General features: G+C 50.4%; 1 protein-coding gene across 2 annotated transcripts in view; it reads left to right on the top strand.

The window, feature by feature from the left end:
- The window catches only part of ARL15 (ARF like GTPase 15), a 261,941-nt gene that overhangs the window by 86,790 nt on the left and 154,389 nt on the right, over positions 1-20,762 (top strand). For both annotated transcript variants that reach the window (XM_081132259.1, XM_081132258.1), the window contains one exon: positions 9,992-10,051. In XM_081132259.1, the coding sequence (XP_080988385.1) occupies positions 9,992-10,051 (60 nt within the window). The remainder of the gene's footprint in view (positions 1-9,991; positions 10,052-20,762) is intronic.

Here is a 20,762-nt window from a genome sequence, read left to right as displayed (position 1 = left end):
AGTCCGCGCTGGAGCTGCGGGAGGCGGTGCCGGCAGTTCCCGCCTCCTTCCCGGGTCATAGCAGGGAGTGTGTGTGTGCATGTGTGTGCATGTGCGCCTGTGTATGTGTGTGCATGTGCGTGTGTGTGCATATGTGTGTGCATGCGTGTGGGGCTGAAGAAGAACGAAGGTGGTGCGATGACAGAGCCAGTGGCAGGAAAAGGTGACTAGAAGACGTGAAGGGGTTGGAAAGCCACACAGGCCTGGAGCTTCAGTGTGGAAGGTGGGAAAGAGCCACAGGAGCCTGGGGAGGGTGCTCAGAAAGGGGGAGCGCGGGAGTAACCCCACATGCGTAGAATTACTGCAGAGCGGCCCGCGTGGCAACACCGCACAGGCCAGAGCTTATGGGTGTCCCAGGAGAATTCAGTCCCAGGTATAGACAGTGTCTGGAATCTAATTGATAAATTTAGCTAAGTCCCAAAAAGATGATTCCTGGGAAGAATGAATGGCAGGCAGATAAAAGGAAAAGGTTTAACTTTACCCGAAGCTCCACTTTCCTAGAGAATAAGTTAGAAAATGTTAATTTTATACCTAGCTTACGGACACTGTTTCTCTGTGATGCGAGGCAACACTGCGGAGGCCTTGGTGCATGCGTTCCTGGTGGCATTGGCTGGTAGTGTCCCTTTTCTTGGGAAGCGATTGTTCATGAAAGTCTAAGGTCACCAAAACTTTCACATTTTTTGGCCTAGTAGTGAGGCCACTGAAAATTTATTTTGAGCATGTCATTTCAAAGAAACTGTATGCACGACGTGATTCCGAAATGCAACATTTTGGGTAATTAAAACTTTGAAGTAATTATTTAAAAAGATGTTTTATTGATTTTTAGAAAGAGAGGCAGGAAGAGGGAGAGAAAAACATTGATTGGCTGCCTCCTGCATGCCCCCGACTGGGCATCAAGCCCGCAACCTGGGCATGTGCCCGGACTGGGAATCCAACCAGCGACCTTGCAGCGCATGGGGTCACGCCCAACCAACTGAGCCACGCCAGCCAGGGCAAACCGCAGTAATTTGAACGTCCGATTTCAAGGGAGTTTGTTAATGAAAATGTGTTACCTCAATTGAATATATTTTCCAACCTATAATCTTTTCAGTCTTCCGTAGAGGAAAATAAAATTTACATTTATTTTTATTTTTATTTTATTTTTTTAAATTTATCTTTATTGTTGAGAGTATTACAGGTGTCCCATTTCCCCCCCCAGTTGACCCCCTCCACTACACTCCCACCCCCTCCCCAGGCCTTCACCCTGATATTGACTGTGTCCATGGGTTATGCATATATGCATATAACTTCTTTGGTTAATCTCTTCTCACCCTCCATCCCCCTTCCCTCTTTCTTCTGAAATATGATCATCTGTTGCCTGCGTCAGTGTCTCTGGATCTATTTAGTTCGTCAGATTCTTTTGTTCATTAGTTTCTTCTTGAAGAAGACCCTTCAACATTTCCTGTAGTGCTGGTCTGGTGGTGATGAACTCCTTTAGCTTTTCCTTGTCTGAGAAGCTCTTTATCTGACCTTCAGTTCTAAATCATAGCTTTGCTGGGTAGAGCAATCGTGGTTGTAGTTCCATGTTTTTCATCACTTTGAATATTTCTTGCCACTCCCTTCTGGCCGGCAAGGTTTCTGTTGAGAAATCAGCTGACAGTCGTACAGGTGCTCCCCTGTAGGTAACTAACTGCTTTTCTCTTGCTGCTTTTAAGATTCTCTCTTTGTCTTTAACCTTTGGCATTTTAATTATGATGTGTCTTGCTGTGGGCCTCTTTGGGTTCCTCTTGTTTGGGACTCTGTGTGCTTCCTGGACTTGTAAGTCTATTTCTTTCCTCAGGTAGGGAAAGTTTTCTGTAATTATTTTTTCAAATAAGTTTTCAATTCTTGGTCTCTTTCTTCCCCTTCTGGCAGCCCAATAATACAGATGTCGGGCCTCTTGAAGTTGTCCCAGAGGCTCCTTATACTATCTTCATATTTCTGGATTCTTTTTTCTTTTTGCTCTTCTGGTTGGGTGTTTTTTGTTTCCTCATGTTCCAAATTGCTGATTTGATTCTCAGCGACCTCTACTCTGCTGTTGATTCCCTGTAAATTATTCTTTATTTCAGTTCCTTTAGCCTTCATTTCAAATTGGTACTTTATTATGTCATTGATTTTCTCAGTTATTTCCCTAACAGTCTGCTTAAACATCCTTATAAACAAAATTCTGAACTCTGTATCTGGTAGCTTGCTTGCATCTATTTCATTTAGTTCCTCTTCTACAGATTTCTTCTGTTCTTTCCTTTGTGACATGTTTCTTTGCCTCCACATTTTGACTGCTTCCTGGTGTTTGTTCTGTGTATTAGGTAGAGCTGCTATGTCTCCTGGAATATGTAGAGTGGCTTTGTGCAGTAGGCGTCCTGTAGGGTCCAGTGGCTCAGCCTCCCCCGTCACCTGAGCTGGGCCTTCTAGGTGCTCCCCTGTGTGGGCTGTGTGCACTGTCCTGTTGTAGTTGAGCCTTGGTTGCTGTTGGCATCACTGGGAGGAATTGACTCCCAGGCCAATCAGCTGTGAGGACCAGATGCAACTACAGCCAAAGAGCTGCTGTGCTGGAGACACCCCTATGGAGCAGGATTCACTTCGGTGGGGCTTTGGTGTTCACCAAGTGCGCCCCTTGAGTGTCACTCGTGGATGTGGTAGGGTTGTAATCCAGCGTGGTTGAGTCTGACCACCAGGTGCACTGTCTCTGGGGCCCTCTGGGAGGTGCAAAGTCAGCCTGTGCCAGTGCCTTGCCCAGGGCCACCCAGCATGAGCTACGCAGCAAACCGTAGCTGGCTGCTCCTTGTTCTGGGCTTGGCGGTGCCCAGGAGAGGCCCAGCTATGAGCCATTGCAGGCTGCCGCTAGTGCCAGGCCTGGGCCGCTTATCAAGCCGTATGGGGCCTGCTGCTGCTTGTTTGAGAGATTTTAGGAAAGTCCTAAGCATGAGGCTCGAGAGGCCACTTGCACAGAAAAGCCCCTGGAAATGGCCCGGATGAGCTGCAGGTGGGGAGGGGCGGGGCCTCCGGGAATCACGGGGCGGGGCCAGAGGTGGGTCAGGTGCTGGCGATTCAAACATGGCGCCTGCCTGCCGGCTGTGTGCGGGGAGGACTCGCCACAGGAGCCACGGCCTCCGCCAGCCCTTCTGCCCGGGAGGAAGCCGCCCTCCGCCTCTCGCCCGGATCTCAGGCAGGTTAGTTCCCCCCCCCCGAGTGTCCCGGGTCCTTTCCGGCTGCTCCCGGCGCTGGGCTCAGAGGGAGCGTCCGAGTGAGTCCGCGCCGGGCCCTTTAGAGGAGCTGCTGGGGCTCCCTCGGTCTCCGACCCTCAGGGACAGTCCCCGCTGGGTTCACAGCCCGGAGATGTGGGGACGTCTCTTCCCGGCCTGGAGCCCTGGGCTGGGGGCCTGCTATGGGGATGGGCCCCTCACTCCTCCGGGAAACCCCTGCCGCCGCGACTCCCCCCCCCGTTCTAACCGCGGCACTGGGGGTGGGCCCCTGGCGGTCCCTCTATTCAGCTCCCACCCGCCCTCGTCTCCCCCCCACCACCACTCTCGGTGCTTCCTCAGCTCCCTGGCTGTGGGGCTTCTGTGCAGCCGGATCTCAGGAGGCTCTGAGTGACGGTGGTTCTGTATTTTAGTTGTGATTTTGATGTGGTTGCGGGAGGTGGCGGGGGCAGCTGTTCCCTACGCCGCCAGCTTGTTTTCCTACATTTATTTTTTAAATGAAAGCACACAATTCTACAGTTTCGAATTGGAAACTATAATAGAACCTAAACACAATAGTGTGCTTTGTCGGTGTTGCTGAATTATGTGACATTTTACTGTAAAATTATTTCTCATGTTTTGATGATACCGTGCCCATTAGAAATGAAGTATTTGTCGGAGAGTTAGGAACAGTTGGAAAGAGACTCTGCCTTGAGGACTGGCTGCCTCAGTGAGCACGTGCCCAGGAAGGGCGTGGCCACCGGCGTCAGCGCGGCAGGAAGGCCAGCCTCTTCCTCGGGAAAGGGAGCCTCGACTTTATTGGATTGTTAACTTCAGCCATCATTTACCTTGACATCATTTTAAAAAGATACTTAAATTGTCAAAACTCATGAGCCAAGAAATCCTCCAGAGAGCAGGTCCTGGTGGCAGAGAATGAAAAATGGGGTAGTTTGCACCTTAGTCCAGAAACAAAAGTGAACTCTGGCCAGAGTGAATTCCTCGACTTATATGCACAGGGGGTTGTTGATACAAGGGCTTGTTAACCTGGAGATCACACAAATAGTCACTTTTTTTTCTTTTTAACCAGAGGAACGGAGTCGAAAGTCTTCGGATAATATATTGATGTAACAAGAGCAACCTTAAGAAAAGTCACACTTGGAACTGAAAAGGGTTGAAAGTATCTTTTAGGGTGTGTATTACGGCACCTGAAAAATTGTCAAGTCGCAGGTCACTCAGTTAAAACAGAAAAAGATTACGAAAATTGGAAAGAAATACAGACAGGTTTCACAAACATTCGAATGAGGCATTGTAATAACTTTAGTATTAGCTGCACATGTGTTAGGTCAAGTAAGAGAAGAGTTAGAAGGTGGAATTTTGGTATCTGTAAAGGACTCTGTTTTATAAACGCCAGAAGATTAGATTTCCTTTTATGAGGTTGAAATCACATTTAGAAGAAGTTCACTGGGCCTTTGTCCAGACATCACAAAGCTACCATGACATGAATCATGCCCATGGTCCAGGTCGAGGCCACCAGGTCTGTGGGGTGTCTTCCCTCCAACAGTTCTAGGGTGACCCAGGGATCCCAGAAGCACACACCACATGTCTGTGTGGATGTGTGCAGATGTGTGTGTATGTGTGTGATGGGGGGTCGGGGGGAGGTTGGTCTATGGGTCCAAGTAAAATACTCGTGTTCCACACAGGGAATAAAAATAGACGAGCCTCCCTCCCAAATGAATTTGTCGCAGTTCCAGAAATGCTTTCCCTGCCTTAAAGATTCCAATCCATCTCTCTTATGTCACAGGTTTTGTTGGATTTAAAGACTAAAAGACAAAAACTGAAAGTCTGTGCAAACAGTTATTTCCCCAAAGAGTTGCTAAGTCACATATTTATTAGAAGTGGTGGGATTAACTCTTAGGAGAGGTCTCAGCCTTACTCGGGCAGCGTAGGGGGCCAGGAAAAAGTGACCGTGTGGCTAAGGCCCCAGCCCTCAAGTCCCTGGAGCAGAGTCCGGGGAGACCTTTCCTGGGGCTTCAGCCAGTTGCCAAAAGCCATTGGTGACGGGCTCTGTTGTTGCTGCTCCCTCCTTCCTGTTTAATAGAAACAGGAATCCCGATGCTAATGAAACTTTAAGGAGCTAATCGAGTCCACTGATTTTGCAGATGAGGGGTTTAAGGCAAAGCACCCCATCTTAGACTGGCGGGTGTAGAGCTGTGGCCGGGCCTCTGGGACACGGTGTTGTCACATCAGCAGTGGCTTCCTGTGCAGAGCGGCAGGGACACTGGTTTTGTAGGAAGAAGCAGTGAGGCTCTCGGCTGAGTCAGCTGGACTTTCTCCGCCCGCCTGACTTCTTGGTTTTATTATAATGTTTATTAAAAAGCACTTTCTAAACTCCTGCTATTGTTTTTATTCCATTAATCAGAAGGCCGTGCAAAGTAGACCTGAGAACAGGCAGTTTGGTTCCTTATGTTGGATTATTTATAAGTAGCAGGGAAAGTAAATTAGTGAGTTTGTTAGATATGTGTGTGTATTTCCCCAGTTAGTTTCACCGGTGTTTAGGCTCAAAATTGGACAAAAGAGTTGAATCTATGAGCTTGTTGGAGGAGGGTGGGGCAAGCTCAGGTTTGAATGTGGCACTTGGTGCTTTTGACAGGGTGCTTAACCCTCTAGGTGTCCCTGTCCTCCTGGGACAGTCTTGTAACACTGACATTAGGACTGTTGTGACAGCTAAATTAGGAAGCAAATAGCCCTGAGCACAGATCTTTCAACAAATACTGAGACCCTGTCACGTGCCTAGAACTGGCCTGTGGGAGACACTCCACCACTTCCCCTTCGCTGGGCAGTACAGCGGGGGACAGACATGAAACAGACAAATAAACTGATAGGTAGTTACAACTGTGGAATCACGTAGAAGTGCTGAGTGCTGGAAGAACACGAATTCCAAAAAAACCCCAAAGAAAATAAAACCCCAAACTCAAAGTAAACCCCAAAACTCAGACACTCCAGAGAAAGCTCGCCTGGAAGTGAAGTTAAAACACTACCCGAAGGATGAAGATTTTGCCAGGGGGGCGAAGAGCACCGGCTTTTGGAGCAGTGTGTGCAAAGGCCCTGTGGTGGAAGGAGTGTGGCTTGTTTTAGGCCCACTGAAGAATAGGAAAGGGGGGAAGCTGGTGCTGAGTAATGTGGGGGCAGGGGGAAGACCTCGAGCAGGTGGGGCCTCGTTAGGTACTGTGGACTCTGCCCCGGCACTGAGAGACTCTCAGGTCTGGGCTGAGGGGCTTCAGGAAGAGCGCTCCTGCCAGTGTGTGGAGGTGGCCCAGATGCAAAGCATTCAGTGAGGAGGCCCCTGCAGCTGTCCAGGGGGTGGGGGCGGCCGCGCTGAGTTGTGCAGAGAGCATGAGGAGAGCGGACGTGTCCGAGAACCAGGTGGCAGGTTAGATTTGGGGGAGAGGGGAGACCACAGATTTGTAGACTATGGAAGTCCTGGATGAGCATTTGTTTGTGACTGCCGAGACAGCAAGTCTTTTTTTTAAAAATATATCTTTATTGATTTCACAGAGAGAAAGTGGGAGAGAGAGAGAGAGAGAAACATCAATGATGAGTGATTGATCGGCTGCCTCCTGCACACCCCCTGCTGGGGATTGAGCCCGCACCCCGGGCATGTGCCCTGACCGGGAATCGAACCCTCATCTCCTGGATCCTAGGTCGACGCTCAACCCCTGAGCCATGCTGGCCGGGCGAGACAGAACGTCTTATTTCACTGCTGCTACATAATCCATCAGAGCCCGAGGCCCCATGTGGTCTTGACGGGGAGAGAGCATCCAGGAGTCATTTGCTGACCATGAATGTTCTGGAGTTTTAGTTTTACTTAAAAAAGCAAACACAGTTTATAGCACTGAGTGCTGTCCACTCTCATCTACAGACGAGGAAACTGAGGCACAGGGGAATCAAGTAAATTGCTCAAAGTCAGACAGTTAGCAGTGGTAGAGCTGGAATTGGAACCTGGGCACTTGCTGCAGAGCCAGTGCCGTCTGGGGCCGATTACTCCTCAGAGCAACCCTGTAAGAAACGTATTTTGATGGTTGGAACTTTGCACCCTACTAAACATTCACTCCCTTCTCGACCTCGCCCAGCCCAGTGTAAACAGCCGATTGGGTGGTTGTCACCCTTCGTGACTGCCCTGCTGGTGAACCGAACCTGTGCCTCTGACTTTTCGTTCTTTTCAATCCCGACAAACATTTAGAAAGACTGAAATGGGAAAGTTTGCTTCCTTTCCACGCACAGTACATGTTCTTATTTTCCGGACTGATCGCCAGGTTCGTCTCGCACATCAATTACTGCGGCTTTATTGTAGGAGTGACGCGGAGACGGCAACGTGGACGTCCGCGCACCTTCGCCGTGTAAATCCAGCCGCACGTGTTCCGCTTGGAGAGGGCGCATTTACGAGCATTCTCAGAAACGTTTATATGCCTGTAAAGTGTCACTGTGAGGTTCCTTCCTTTAGCGTGACGTCTGAGGACATTTTTGTGGTCGATTTATTACGGAGTCTGTGCGGGGATTAAGGACGGTAACAGTGATATAAGCGGCCTGTTGGAATAAAACATTTCACACACTGTAGTTTGCACGTGAGTTCGACAGTTTCTGGGAGGATACCGCTTCCCTTTGCAGGCCTGCGCACCATCAGCTTTTCAGAACCCGAGCAGATGCAGCCCGGCTGCCCTGTGGCACGGCTGTGACTTTTCCAGAGCTGGGGCCTGTCCCGCTCCCCTGGAAAACCCTCCCTTGAGCTGTCCCAAGTGGAACCGCTAGCTCACTGCTCAGTGTTGCGGGGGGCGTTTTGCTCTCAGGATGTCAGTCACTGCCCTTTAGTCCGTGCGCACCCCTGGGAGGGCAGGAGATGCATCCAAGCGTCCACGCCTCCTGCAGGCCCAGTTGGTGCCAGCAGTTTGTGAGTGGCACTGGCTTCCTTCCCCGAATCTCCCAGAGGCCAGACACCTGGAGAGCCTCCTCGCAGGCCCCTGGGCTGTGCCTCATTTCTGCACCTGCCACTAACCGTGCTGCTGAGCCGGGCTGCAGCGAACCCACACGGGATAGGGGTGTTCTGGAAGGTTCTTAGCGAGCCCGGTGCACACTGACATGCTGGGCAGCAGGTGTCAGCTCTTCGCACTTCGTCACTCCGGGCAAAGGTGCTTTTCATTGCGGGGTGATCTGGGCAGCGCCAGCCAAGGATCTGATCAATTAATGCCCAGCATTTCCAGCAGAGTCTGTGCTCAGAGCTCAGAAGGTGCACTCGCCTAATGATTCAGTCAGCAACGGTAGAGCATTGGTTGACTATAGTGCCAGCCGTTACAGATGGTGTGTGCATCTGTGCCGGGCCCGGTGATAAAGGTAATAATGCATACATCCCCTCAGCCTTCCAACAGCTGCGAGGGGGCTGTCACCCCGCCTGCAGGCCTGAAAGCCTGGGCCAGGACGTCACCCACGGGCCCAGGGCTCATTCCAACCGGCTCTGTCTGACGCCAGGTCACTGCCTGACCATCACACGATCTCCACTCCCTTACGTTACCCAACGTATAGAGCCGTGAAGTGCTGAGAAAGTTTACAAGAGGTGGCAGTGGGCGGGTGGCCCGTGAAAAGGAACGTATTGATCGTTTTCATAAAGTAAAGCACGGCTGCGTGAAAGCTCCTCTCGTGAACGCCTTCCCTTACATACTTTACCTGTCCGGCGTCACCTGACTGGCTTCCCGCAGAAGGTGTTTCCAAGTCGTCTTTCTTACTCTGTGATAATAGTTTCTTGAAAAAGGGACTGTGTTTAATCTATCTGGTAATTGCACATATGAAATAATGCTTAAAACCTTAAGTTGATTGGGTGCGCAGAAAATCACTGAGTCAAATTTAAAAATTAGCAGGGCCTGTCATTGAAAAAGGGGTACTTGTGTCTGGTGAAAACTTTCAGTGGGACTAAAGCATCTTGTACTAGTTGAGACCTCCAGACCCCAGTTCTCCCCAGAATCTATGAGTTCAGTCGCTCGAGGATCCTTCCAGAAATATTTCGTGTGTACCTTTGTTTACCTGGGTGGCGTGTTAGGTACATGCACGCTCACCTGTCTTACAACTGAATCGACTTAAATGATATAGCGAAGTCCTAGATGCCTGCTTAACCCTAAAACTATACTCTGAATATATCTTAATAACAGAAATCATTTATTGCATGCATTATAAAATAATCGCCTTGCGTAAACAAGTATGATTGTACTTTTAAGAAAAATGTATGTATGACATTAACCACGTCCCTAAAAGAAAACCAGTGTAAATACCCTGGAATTCTAATATAAGATGGTTATAACTTAGATCCCCTAATCTCTAGGGTTGCTCAGCTACATGTGAGAGAAAAATTAACCTTAGGATTCGTTCGATGCAAAGGTCCCAGTAGATTTAATATGTTCTTTGAAGTTTCTTTATATTTCCAAGTGTCTTTCTTACAATTAATAAAATTTTCAAAGTGACATTAGATATTAATTAAAGGCTAGGACAACGTGTTGAAGAAAAGGGTTATATTTTGCTGTAACCCACAAGTGTGTTTTGAAAAACAATAGCAGATAATATCAGGTTATCAAGGTATCTCGGAAATCGAGTTTCTAGTATAAATAAGACCTAAGAAAAGTAACTCTTAATGTGACTAAAAAAGGGGATTTGAGCATCTTGTGTGTTTTAAAGGGTTGTCACTGACTTGTTTTCTGTTTGCTTTCTAATTCCAGGTTTTAGTATAAAAGCGGTGCCGTTCCAGAACGCCGTCTTGAACGTGAAGGAGCTCGGAGGTACAGCGCTTTACGCCGCTTCGGTGTCTCTCGCTTTTCCTCGTATGGTATTAATGTGACCTGTGATTAAACACTGCGATTTGTTGTTCTCGTAGGTGATTCCTTTTTACCTCTGCTCTTGACGCTTTTCCTAGAAACATTTCCTTTTCTTTATATAAAGTTTGTGGGTGAGTTATAAGTCATATAAACATTGTTTTCTTTTGTATGAATCAAAGAACTATGTGCCCTCAGTGCCATTTCAGAAACCATACTCCTCGGTTTTCCGTATCCAGAAGTGTATTCTTGAATGAAAAATAGGAAGAGAACCTGACATCATCCTAGAAAAGTAAGCCACCCACTACGCAGGGCGAACCGTGTTTCCTTCAGAGTCGCCTGGGTACACTGCGGTTCCGTCGTGTCCGGTCTTCCCGCAGCGTATTGGTTCCGATGGTAAAGCTTTGCCGGCGGGTTCTCTGCTGGTCGCGCACGTTTATTGCCCAGGCTGTTCCCCACCCTTCCACCACTCAGTCGTTCACTGCACCCTCCATCTGGGGTTTTGGGCCGAGTCTTATGTCGTCAGGGCCTTAACCCGTGTGACTAGGTTAACAAAGGAGCCGCTCAGTTCAGGGAGCCCTTGAATCCCCTCGGGGTGCAGGAAAGGGCGAGGGCTCTGGCCCCACCTAATCCCCTCGGGGTGCAGGGAAGGGAGAGGGCTCTGGCCCCACTGAATCCCCTTGGGGTGCAGGAAAGGGAGAGGGCTCCGGCCCCAATGAATCCCCTCGGGGCGCAGGAAAGGGAGAGGGCTCTGGCCCCACTGAATCCCCAAGGGGTACAGGGAAGGGAGAGGGCTCTGGCCCCACCTAATCCCCTCGGGGCGCAGGAAAGGGAGAGGGCTCTGGCCCCACTGAATCCTTCGGGGTGCAGGGAAGGGAGAGGGCTCTGGCCCCACTGAATCCCCTCGGGGTGCAGGAAAGGGAGAGGGCTCCGGCCCCAATGAATCCCCTCGGGGCGCAGGAAAGGGAGAGGGCTCTGGCCCCACTGAATCCCCAAGGGGTACAGGGAAGGGAGAGGGCTCTGGCCCCACCTAATCCCCTCGGGGTGCAGGAAAGGGAGAGGGCTCTGGCCCCAATGAATCCCCTCGGGGCGCAGGAAGGGGAGAGGTCTCTGGCCCCACTGAATCCCCTCGGGGTGCAGGAAAGGGAGAGGGCTCCGGCCCCAATGAATCCCCTCGGGGCGCAGGAAAGGGGGAGGGCTCTGGCCCCACTGAAGCCCCTCGGGGCGCAGGAAAGGGGGAGGGCTCTGGCCCCACTGAAGCCCCTCGGGGTGCAGGGAAGGGAGAGGGCTCTGGCCCCACTGAAGCCCCTCGGGGCGCAGGGAAGGGGGAGGGCTCTGGCCCCACTGAAGCCCCTCGGGGCGCAGGGAAGGGGGAGGGCTCTGGCCCCACCTAATCCCCTCGGGGCGCAGGAAAGGGGGAGGGCTCTGGCCCCACTGAAGCCCCTCGGGCGCAGGGAAGGGGGAGGGCTCTGGCGCTCAGGAGAATATCGGTGGGTTGGACGACCTAGAAGAAAGTGCTCTGCCGTCTCCTCTTCAGTTGCTCTGTGATGTTGACTCTACCCTGCTTGTTTTTAAAGCTCATTCGAACCATTGCTCTATTTTTAACCTGATAAAATAGAAACTCCTGTTGCTTGATGGCCTTCTCGCTTTTATCTCCTCACGTGCCCGCTGACGCTTTCAGGTGTGGTTTTAGGGCTGTGCCGGGACAGGGGTGCTGTCAGCCCTCGCACGGGCGCCTCTGACTTGTGCAGCGTTAATGTTTCAAGTCGGCCACGGGGGGCGACTTCTGACTTTGCCATACTTGGTTTGTCATTTTGACGACAAAAATCATAAAACACAAATGTTCTTGTAATAAACTTTATGTTTGCACACATAACAGATAGATGTTTGTACATGTGTGCACATATAATTGATACGTGTAACATGTCACATATACATGTATAATTCTGTGTTCTTACCAGAGTTTTCCTTGATGAGGGCATTTCTTACATCTTCCGCCTACACGTTTCGGTAAGTCTCACTCACATGAATGTTCGTTCTCATAGGGTCTTGTCTGCAGTCGCCCCTAACCGTGGGCGTATTTTCCCTCCTAATTTTATTATTTAAAAAAATTTCATTGATTTCGAATATTTGTTTTCATGATTGTCTCCATCACTGAACCGTGAGATCCTTAAAGCTGGGATGGGGGCAGTGTGCACGCGGTTGGGACGACTCGGGGATGCAGGCGGTCGGTCCGGCCGGGTGTCCGACGGACGAGTTCTGTGTTCGCCGCACGGAGAATGCCTCGCTCTCCTCAGCCTGTCACCCTCCGAGGCTGCACTGACCAGGCCGATCTCTATGTGAAATCGGAACGCAAAGTTTTTTTCCTATTTGTCCCTTATTTCCATGTCTCTTCTCCCTCACGTTCTCATTTCATCTCTGCGCCTTCACGCCGGAGAGCAGGTGCGTTATCTCACAGAGGGCCGCGCGGGGCACTTGGACGCCGAGCGACCCGACTGCGGTGCCCTGGAGCCGGGTGGCGGTGACCTGGGCACCAGCTCTTGCCTGGTGGCTCTGCACTCGGAGGAAGGGGCTCCCGCGGCCCCTGCCGCCTCCCTTACCGCGGGCACGGTTAGTCCGCACAGGCTGGCGCTCTTACCGTTCAGACCGTCGGGAAAACGGGAGCACGTTGCTTTCCTGGGACTCGGCCTCTGACGCCCGCAGCTGCCTTTCCCGTTGGTTTCTGTCTCCTGGTCTCCTCACTTAGTCCTTTCGAGTCAGACTATGCGGCCAGGGCTGGGCCTCCAGTGCCGTGGGCAGCTTTCCTCTCGGGCTCCTGGGGGTCCGCCTTCTGCGTCAGTCTCGCCTCCACGTTCCAGACCACCTGGAACCTTCCACAAGCACGTCCTGTTCACGCTCTTTCGTGTTCCCTAATCCGTTCCTTCAGCAAGTGTTTGCTGAGCGCAGTCTCGCTCCGGAGCGGGGTGCTGATCCGGGGTCGAGACGAGCACAGCCCTGCCCAGGCACGGGGACACTCGCACCGCCGCTCTCCTTGATCAGAGCCGAGCCTTGCTTCTCTGGGCCTAGGACAGGATGCCCGTCGGCCCTTCCACACTGGGAGGGATTCTCACACCACCCAGCAAGGCCGCGGGCTCCAGCCGTGAGGGGCCTTCTGTGGTATGTTGCTCGTGAACTTGTTTGTCCTGCGTAGTCTTTCCTTTAGGAAGTTTTTGTTGAAACTGATCTAAATTCTTTCTCTTTCAGTTTTAATGACTTACTCTGCCTGTCTTGCTCTGTTACTTTTATTTTTCTGGGTTTTGTGCAGGACAGTGGGCTCCTGGACAGACAGGTTACTCTTTCAAAGAATTTTCCTTCCTCCCAGTGACTTGTTTCAAAGCCCAGCCCTTCTGTGTCGTCCTAGGTGAGTCCACGTTCCCGGGTCTCCGTTTCCTCATCTGTAAATGGAGTAATAATCGTTCCTGCATCATGTAATCCTGTGAGGACATTAGTTCATGTCACCTGAAGTACTTAGAGATTGCCTGCCCATAGCGGAAACTAACATTTTTGAAAATTTACCTTTATTATAATTACATTCTCACCCCTCCAGAACAACTTTCTTTTAAAAAATATTTTTATTTTTATTGATTTTAGAGAGAAAAGAAGGGAGGCGAGAAAGAGAAACATTGATGTGAGAGAAACATCGACTGGCTGCCCCCTGCGTGGCCCCTACTGGGGCCTGTCACCCGGGCCTGTGCTCTGACCGGAAACTGAACCGGTGGCCTTTTGGTGCATGGGGGTGGTGCCCAACCAACTGAGCCACACCAGCCAGAGCCCCAAACACCATCCAGTAAAGCCTTCTTCCCCCAAGGTCTTTAAAAATAACCCAAGTCACGTACATTGATTTGCGTCTTCTATTTATGACCACTCCTTTCTCCCCGTAGACAAGGTGTCTCTTCTTCACTGTGTCCCCCCGTGTCAGCTGAGGCGTCCGGGGAAGGGAGCCTCCTGGGTAGTTGCCCAGCGTGTTTTTCCCAGTGCAGGGGCATGAACATTAAATGTGTTTGTCCCTCGCTCCCTTCCACCTCTCCCGTTTCCAGATTCCTCCTGGGAAATCTCTGTCTCTCTTGGTGCCTCTGAACAGCTTCCTCCTGCTTGGCGCAGGGGTTTTAGCCACGTTTCTAAGGTGAGTGGAGCTCTGGCCTCAGGCCGGGCTGAGAGCAGTGGTCACACCGCGGCGACATCACAGCTCTGACGGTTTTCATCTTAGAAATTTCCAGTTCTTAAGTCTACAGGTCTTTACACATACATAGATGTTTTTCCTCCTGATTTTGCACATTGGATGAAGCCAGAGAGGAAATTTCATTTACCACGCTGGGGTTGTTACTGGTGCTGGCGAGGGTCCAGACGCGGTGCATTCCTCTCCCTTCCCTGAATTTCCTGCTGCCGTGGTTGGTGGTAGCAGGCGACGTGTTCTCCTCCGGTAACCTGATGCTTACGTCTGAGCTGTCCACCTGCGCCCTCCGGGCCCCTCTTGTCCACCCAGTTGACCTTGAGAAAGGATCAGAGATGCTTTGGTGTCATTGTTGCTGTCGGGGAAAGTTCATGTAGATTTTTGTTTGCGCTGATTTTATTTTTCCTCTGAAGAGAGTTTGCTTGTTTTCAGAGGGCGGCGAGGGTCCTGTGGGAAGAGCAGGTCTGTTCATGTGCCTGTTTGCTTGGCCCAGGCAGCGGCGATGGGATAGTTATTGGGGACGTCAGCTCAGCCGTTGCTCAAAGGTTGCTGCTTTCGGCAGCCGAGCCGTTATGGGAAACAGATGTTTGCAGGGTCCGTTCCTTTGTTTGCCTGGGGGAGTTGGCCTCCCAGTGAAAGGTGCTGTCTCCTCTGCTGCGTTACCTTCAGGTGCTGTGGATGTGTCCAGGGCGTTTGCATTTCTCCAGACACTGCACAGGGCTCCCTCCTGACAGGCCCTGGGTGGGGGCTGCTGCCGGCTTCCTTTCATTTCTTTTTGTACGCGGCCATATGTCTTTCACCAAAATAAAGCTTTCTTCCTCCAGGATCCTTTGTTAAAACTTACTTCAGAGGAAGAATAGCTCTTTAGTTTTTACCTGGTGCATTTTCACAGTTTTGTATGTAAAGATTATTCTTCCAGCCCGGCTGGTGTGGCTCAGTGGTTGAGCGTTGACCCGTGAACCCGGAGATCCCAGTTCGATTCCTGTCGGGGCACATGCCCGGGTTGTGGGCTCGATTCCCAGTTGGGGGCGTGTAGGAGGCAGCTATCAATGACGACTCTCACCATTGATGTTTCTGTCTCGCCCTCCCTCTCCCTTCCTCTCTCTGAAATCAACTAAACATATATATATATTTTTAAATATATCTTTATTGATTTCAGAGAGAGGAAAGGAGAGGGAGAGAGAGAGACAGAAACATCAATGATGAGAGAGCCATTGATCGATCCTGCAACCGGGCATGTGCCCTGACCGGGAATCAAACCCCGATCGCCTGGATCCTAGGTTGACACTCAACCGCTGAGCCACGCCTGGCCGGGCAATAAAACATATTTTTTTAAAAATTAAAATAAAAAAGATTATTTCTCCATATCCCACTACCCCCTCCTATTGAACAATAACCCGAGTGGCACAGCGCTTTTAGGATGCGTCTAGTAGGTGTTCTGTGCTCCGGGAAGACCCCACCACATCAAATAAACAAATGAAATAATAACCCAGCCGAACCCTGTGAATTGCACGTGCTCTCTGGCTACACAATGAAGGCAGACGGGGAGTCAGGACAGTATAAACCAGAAGATGGTGGTGAGTTTGAAGAGGAAGCAGTGTGGGCAGGCAGACCTCGCGAGGCGGTTGTGGCCACGTCGCAGGGACAGGCGGAGTTGCCTGGGTTGCTCGCGGGTGAGGAGAAGGCGCCTTGCCCTTGGCGGCTGTCTTAGCCCCTGCGCACAGGGCCTTGTTCGGGAGGGGTGGCAAGGATGGGGACCTGGCAACGGCCTTGACAGCGCCGAGCGGGGCCCCGGCAAGGGCGGGCCCACGGGAGACCTCTGGCCCTCTGCCGCCAGCCCGCGGGGAGCCGCACCGTCCGCGTGCTGTGTGATTGTGAGGGTGGGAGTGGGTCGGCGAGCGAGCGAGCGGCCTCAAGACACTCGGACGTCTTGTTGTTTTCTTATCTGTAAAATGTAACTTTTAATAAATCATCGCTACTTATTTCCCCAGGGGTTGGGCTGGAAGAGACACGCGAAATTGCCTGCAGCTCCTCCAGAGAGGGGCCGTGGGGGCGACAGTGGTGTTGCCCTAATTGCCTTCCCACGGTGGTGGGCCGAGTGTGGCTGTGCCGTCGGGCGATCGGCCCTCCTTGGTAGGTGTTGCTCCCTTACCTGGGGGAGGAACCGGCGCGCTCGGCCCTGAGCCGCGTACTTTCTCGCTCGCTGAGGCCGCACCGGGGGAGCGGAGCTGGTGGAGAGCCAGGTCCCGTGGACGGGAGTTGAAAGGCCACGGCTATCTAAATTGCTTGAACGGGATCCCAGGGTGGTGGTGTTCGAGCGTTTTCTACACTTGCTAAGGGAAAACCGAGCCAAGTGCTCGCAGAGCCAAATAAAGGAACCGGGGGCCCAGAAGTCTGTTTTGGGCTGATGCAGACCTGACCTTAATTCTTGTTTTCTCCTGGAGACGTGCCCTGGGACGTTGTTTTAAATCTGTCTTCCCAGTCATAGTTTAGTGCAGCACTTAATAATCACTTCTTCTAAGGCTGCGTGTGTGTAGAATGTTCTAGAAATGAGTGTCCTGGCCTTGTGACTCCCCCTTGGCAGTAGGGGTCGCCTGTGCCTGCGGGGTCCCCGCCTCACCCCTGCTCTCTCTGTAGGGCCACGAGGTCGTTTTGTGTCTTCCAGCTCGACCAAGCTTCCTCCAGAACATCGTGCTGGGTTCTCGGCTCGACTTCTGTCCCTCACGAAGGAGCAGGTTTTCTGTTCCTCCCAGGGGGTCGCCGTCACAGCAGCTCATTTTCGTTGTGTGTTTGGTTTCCTCGCGGTGTTGCAGCAACAGCACCGGGAGTCAGGGGACCAGTGTTTCCTGCTGACAAAACAGGCCGGACACTGGGCAAGGACTCCGCGTTTCCAGGCGCTTTCTCTTACGGCAGCCGAGGATGCTGATCGGGTTGTCCTGTTGGGCACAACGTAACTCGCTTATTTTTTACCCGCAGACTCGCAGCCCCCACTTGGCTGTGTCCCCTGGAACTGGAGCGCCTCCCGTCTAACAGCCGTGCGGGGTGTAATGCTGTGTCATCTCTGTTTCCCTCTAACCCTGCCTTCCTTTGTGGATCTTTATTTTTTGTACGGTCGACATTTTGGTAAAGCCCAAAGTTTCCTTCTACAGCCATGAAATAACCACTGACGCTCCCTGGGCAGAGCCGCTGTTGCCGCCGTTTTCTTTGGGGCGCAGTTCAGTCTGCCGTGGGAGGTGCTGTGACAGGGTCGAGGGCAGGCACAGGAGGGTCCTACAGAAAGGTCAAGGGGACGCCACACCCGGAAACCAAGCCGCCGTCACCTCTGACTTCTGTCTCATCTGTCCTTTCCTGGACGGCCTTTCCCTCTGTGGCTCTCCTCTGTCCTTCCCGTGTGACCCAGCTGCGTGTGGTGCCCAGTCCTGTGGCAGTACTCCCGGAGCGGCCTGTGCAGTCATGAGGAAGTGCGAAACGCCGCGTCTCTAGGGCCCACTGTACTGAAGCAGTTCTAAGCCCCCCGGGGGGGGATTTGCCCAATTATGCCCTCAGGATGCTAGAGCGATGCTAGACCCTTCGGAAGAAAAACGTTTTGTTGAATTCATTTCAGTGAATATTTAATAAGTACTAGCCTTGAGGATGCACAGAGCCTGCCCTGACACACACACTCACAGACATGTGCACACACATGCACATAGTGCCTGCCCTGACACACACGCACTCAGACATATGCACACACATGCACATAGTGCCTGCCCTGACACATACACACACACAGACATGTGCACACACATGCACATAGTGCCTGCCCTGACACACACACACTCACAGACATGTGCACACACACGCACATAGTGCCTGCCCTGACACACACACTCACAGACATGTGCACACACATGCACATAGTCCCTGCCCTGACACATACACACACACACACAGACATGTGCACACACATGCACATAGTGCCTGCCCTGACACACACACACACACGTGCACACACATACGCATAGTGCCTGCCCTGACACATACACACACACAGACATGTGCACATAGTGCCTGCCCTGACACATACATACACACACACAGACATGTGCACATAGTGCCTGCCCTGACACATACATACACACACACAGACATGTGCACATAGTCCCTGCCCTGACACATACACACACACACACACAGACATGTGCACACACATACGCATAGTGCCTGCCCTGACACATACACACACACAGACATGTGCACATAGTGCCTGCCCTGACACACACACACACACACACACACGACCTGTGAACCTATTTCTTTGGATATTTTGGTGGGCGCATGATGCCTCTGCTGATGATTATGGAAGTTCTCAGAAAAATTAAACAGCTTCGCTGGGTTGTTATAACTGGAATGGCAGCTGCTCATCACTTACCAGACTAGGTTGGTCCTCAGACGTTTCCTGCAGCTGAACCAAACAGAACTGGGAGGGTTTGTTCTGAGGCAGCCTGATCTGTGGTTTTCAATCCCTTCAGGCCCAACGTATTATCGGGAGGCGTTGGAGACCCTTGATCATTTCAGTCTTGAAATTCACTGATATTAATGACATCATCGTGAGAGGTGATACTGTGGAAAATTTATCCTATAAAGTTAATTATCATTTTTGATCCAAGTATGGGAATCCCTTATGATTGAAAATTGGAAGTTGATTTAAAAAATGTGCCTGTTTTCCTCCCTTGCCAAAATCTCATAAAATGACAAAATAGATCAGAAAACAAATAATAATAAATTAAATCTGTAACCAAGATAGATGCCAATCTATCAGAAAGGAAGACGAGAGGAAGCTTGAGGCACAGACAGTGGAAACGTGAAGTAGAGGGGAATTCTCCGGGAGTATTAACCGGGGAGCGCGTCGGATTATTAATTGGGGCTTTATGTTTGGAGCTCTGCCTCTGTTTTTCTTCTCTCCTGGTGTTAAGTAGCGGATCGCAGCTGTGTTTACCCACCAACGACATCGTCGCGTGGGGTGCTAGACTGGGAGAGGCGGGCAGTGCCGCAGCGATGCACTGCCCGCCGGGGGGAGGGAGCCCACACACAGGCCGCTCGTTTGTCCCCCTTCATTACTGGAAACGAGCTGCACCCAACAGCGCAGCAAGCGGAGGTTCTCAAACGAAAGGTAGGCCTGTGATCGCAACACACCCCGCAGTACGAGGAAAATCGCCCTGTCCAGGGTCAGAAGAAATAGTCGGGGACCTAGAGGTAATGGAGGGATCAGAAGAAGACATTTAGGGAGATGTAGGAGGTTTTTATTCATGGAAAATAACCTAACACAGGACTTAGGAGATTTATGGTTGGCTTTAAAATTTAAAATGAAAATGTCAGTTGACACAGCTCAGATGTGAATTAGTGGAATGAAGGACTGAGCTAGGGAATGTCCTCAGAATGCCTGGCAAGTGGGTCACTTTGAACGTATGAGAGAAAATGTAAGAGACGGGGAAGAACCATACAAATTCCAACGTCCCTCTGAGAAGAGCTCTGAAAGGAAAGGAAAGAGAAACCAGAGAGAATAAAATAAAGAAGTAATAGGAAACGAGCCTCAAATATGAAAAAAAGAGTCTTCAGGCTTAACGAGCCCTCTGGGTGCCGAGGAAGACGCATCCCTAGATGTGCTGTGAACACAGCATCGCTTGTAATCACAGAAACACACCCCGTAAAGAGCATTATTTCTGATTTCAACGTGGGAGACGGCAGCCAGGCAAGGAAAGGACCGTGAAAATATATTCTCTTCGAATTTAGAGTGTAGATTGTCATTAACAAAAGAAAATTTAAAGTTTAAATATATATCTTTAAATATTAAGGGTAAACACTACAACCACAATGTAGGGTAATATACATATACATTAAAAAAACTCTAAAAGATTTATTCAATCAATATAACATTCAATTAAATTTTCTTAGAGAATCAGGTGAGATTTTATTGAGATCAAATACAATTTTTGCTTCTTTTTGTATCGTGTGAATTAAAAATTTTTTTTTATTATTGTTGAAGGTATTACAGATGTTCCTGAATTTTTCCATGAGAACTTTTAAAAAAGACATTTCTAAATTTGATAAATTCAGCAAAATGCAAGAATGGAAAGAAATAGCAAAACAAAATAACCAGCAAAATGTTATGATAAAAAAGAGGTAACATCTGTATATACATTAGTAATCACAATAAATGTAAATAGATTAAATTCCCCCTTTGTAATATGGGTGGCATAAAAATGATTATAACATATTGAGCTATATCTGGTGATGAGAGAAACTTCTACAGTGCAAAGATGCAGTAAAGTAAAAATAGATAGAAAAGATACCCTAAGGAAAGACCATTGAAAGGAAAGTACTTGGAGTAATACAGGGGGGCAAAAGTAGGCCTACGGTTGTTCATATGGAAAACAATACAATAATTAATAAATAATATAAGAATAAACTCTGTGTTTCATGTACTCA

The sequence above is a fragment of the Miniopterus schreibersii genome, assembly GCF_964146895.1.
Source record: "Miniopterus schreibersii genome assembly, chromosome: 3".
Lineage (NCBI taxonomy): Eukaryota > Metazoa > Chordata > Mammalia > Chiroptera > Miniopteridae > Miniopterus > Miniopterus schreibersii.
The sequence above is the reverse complement of the archived record's forward strand: the minus strand, read 5'-3'. Positions and strand labels throughout refer to the sequence as shown.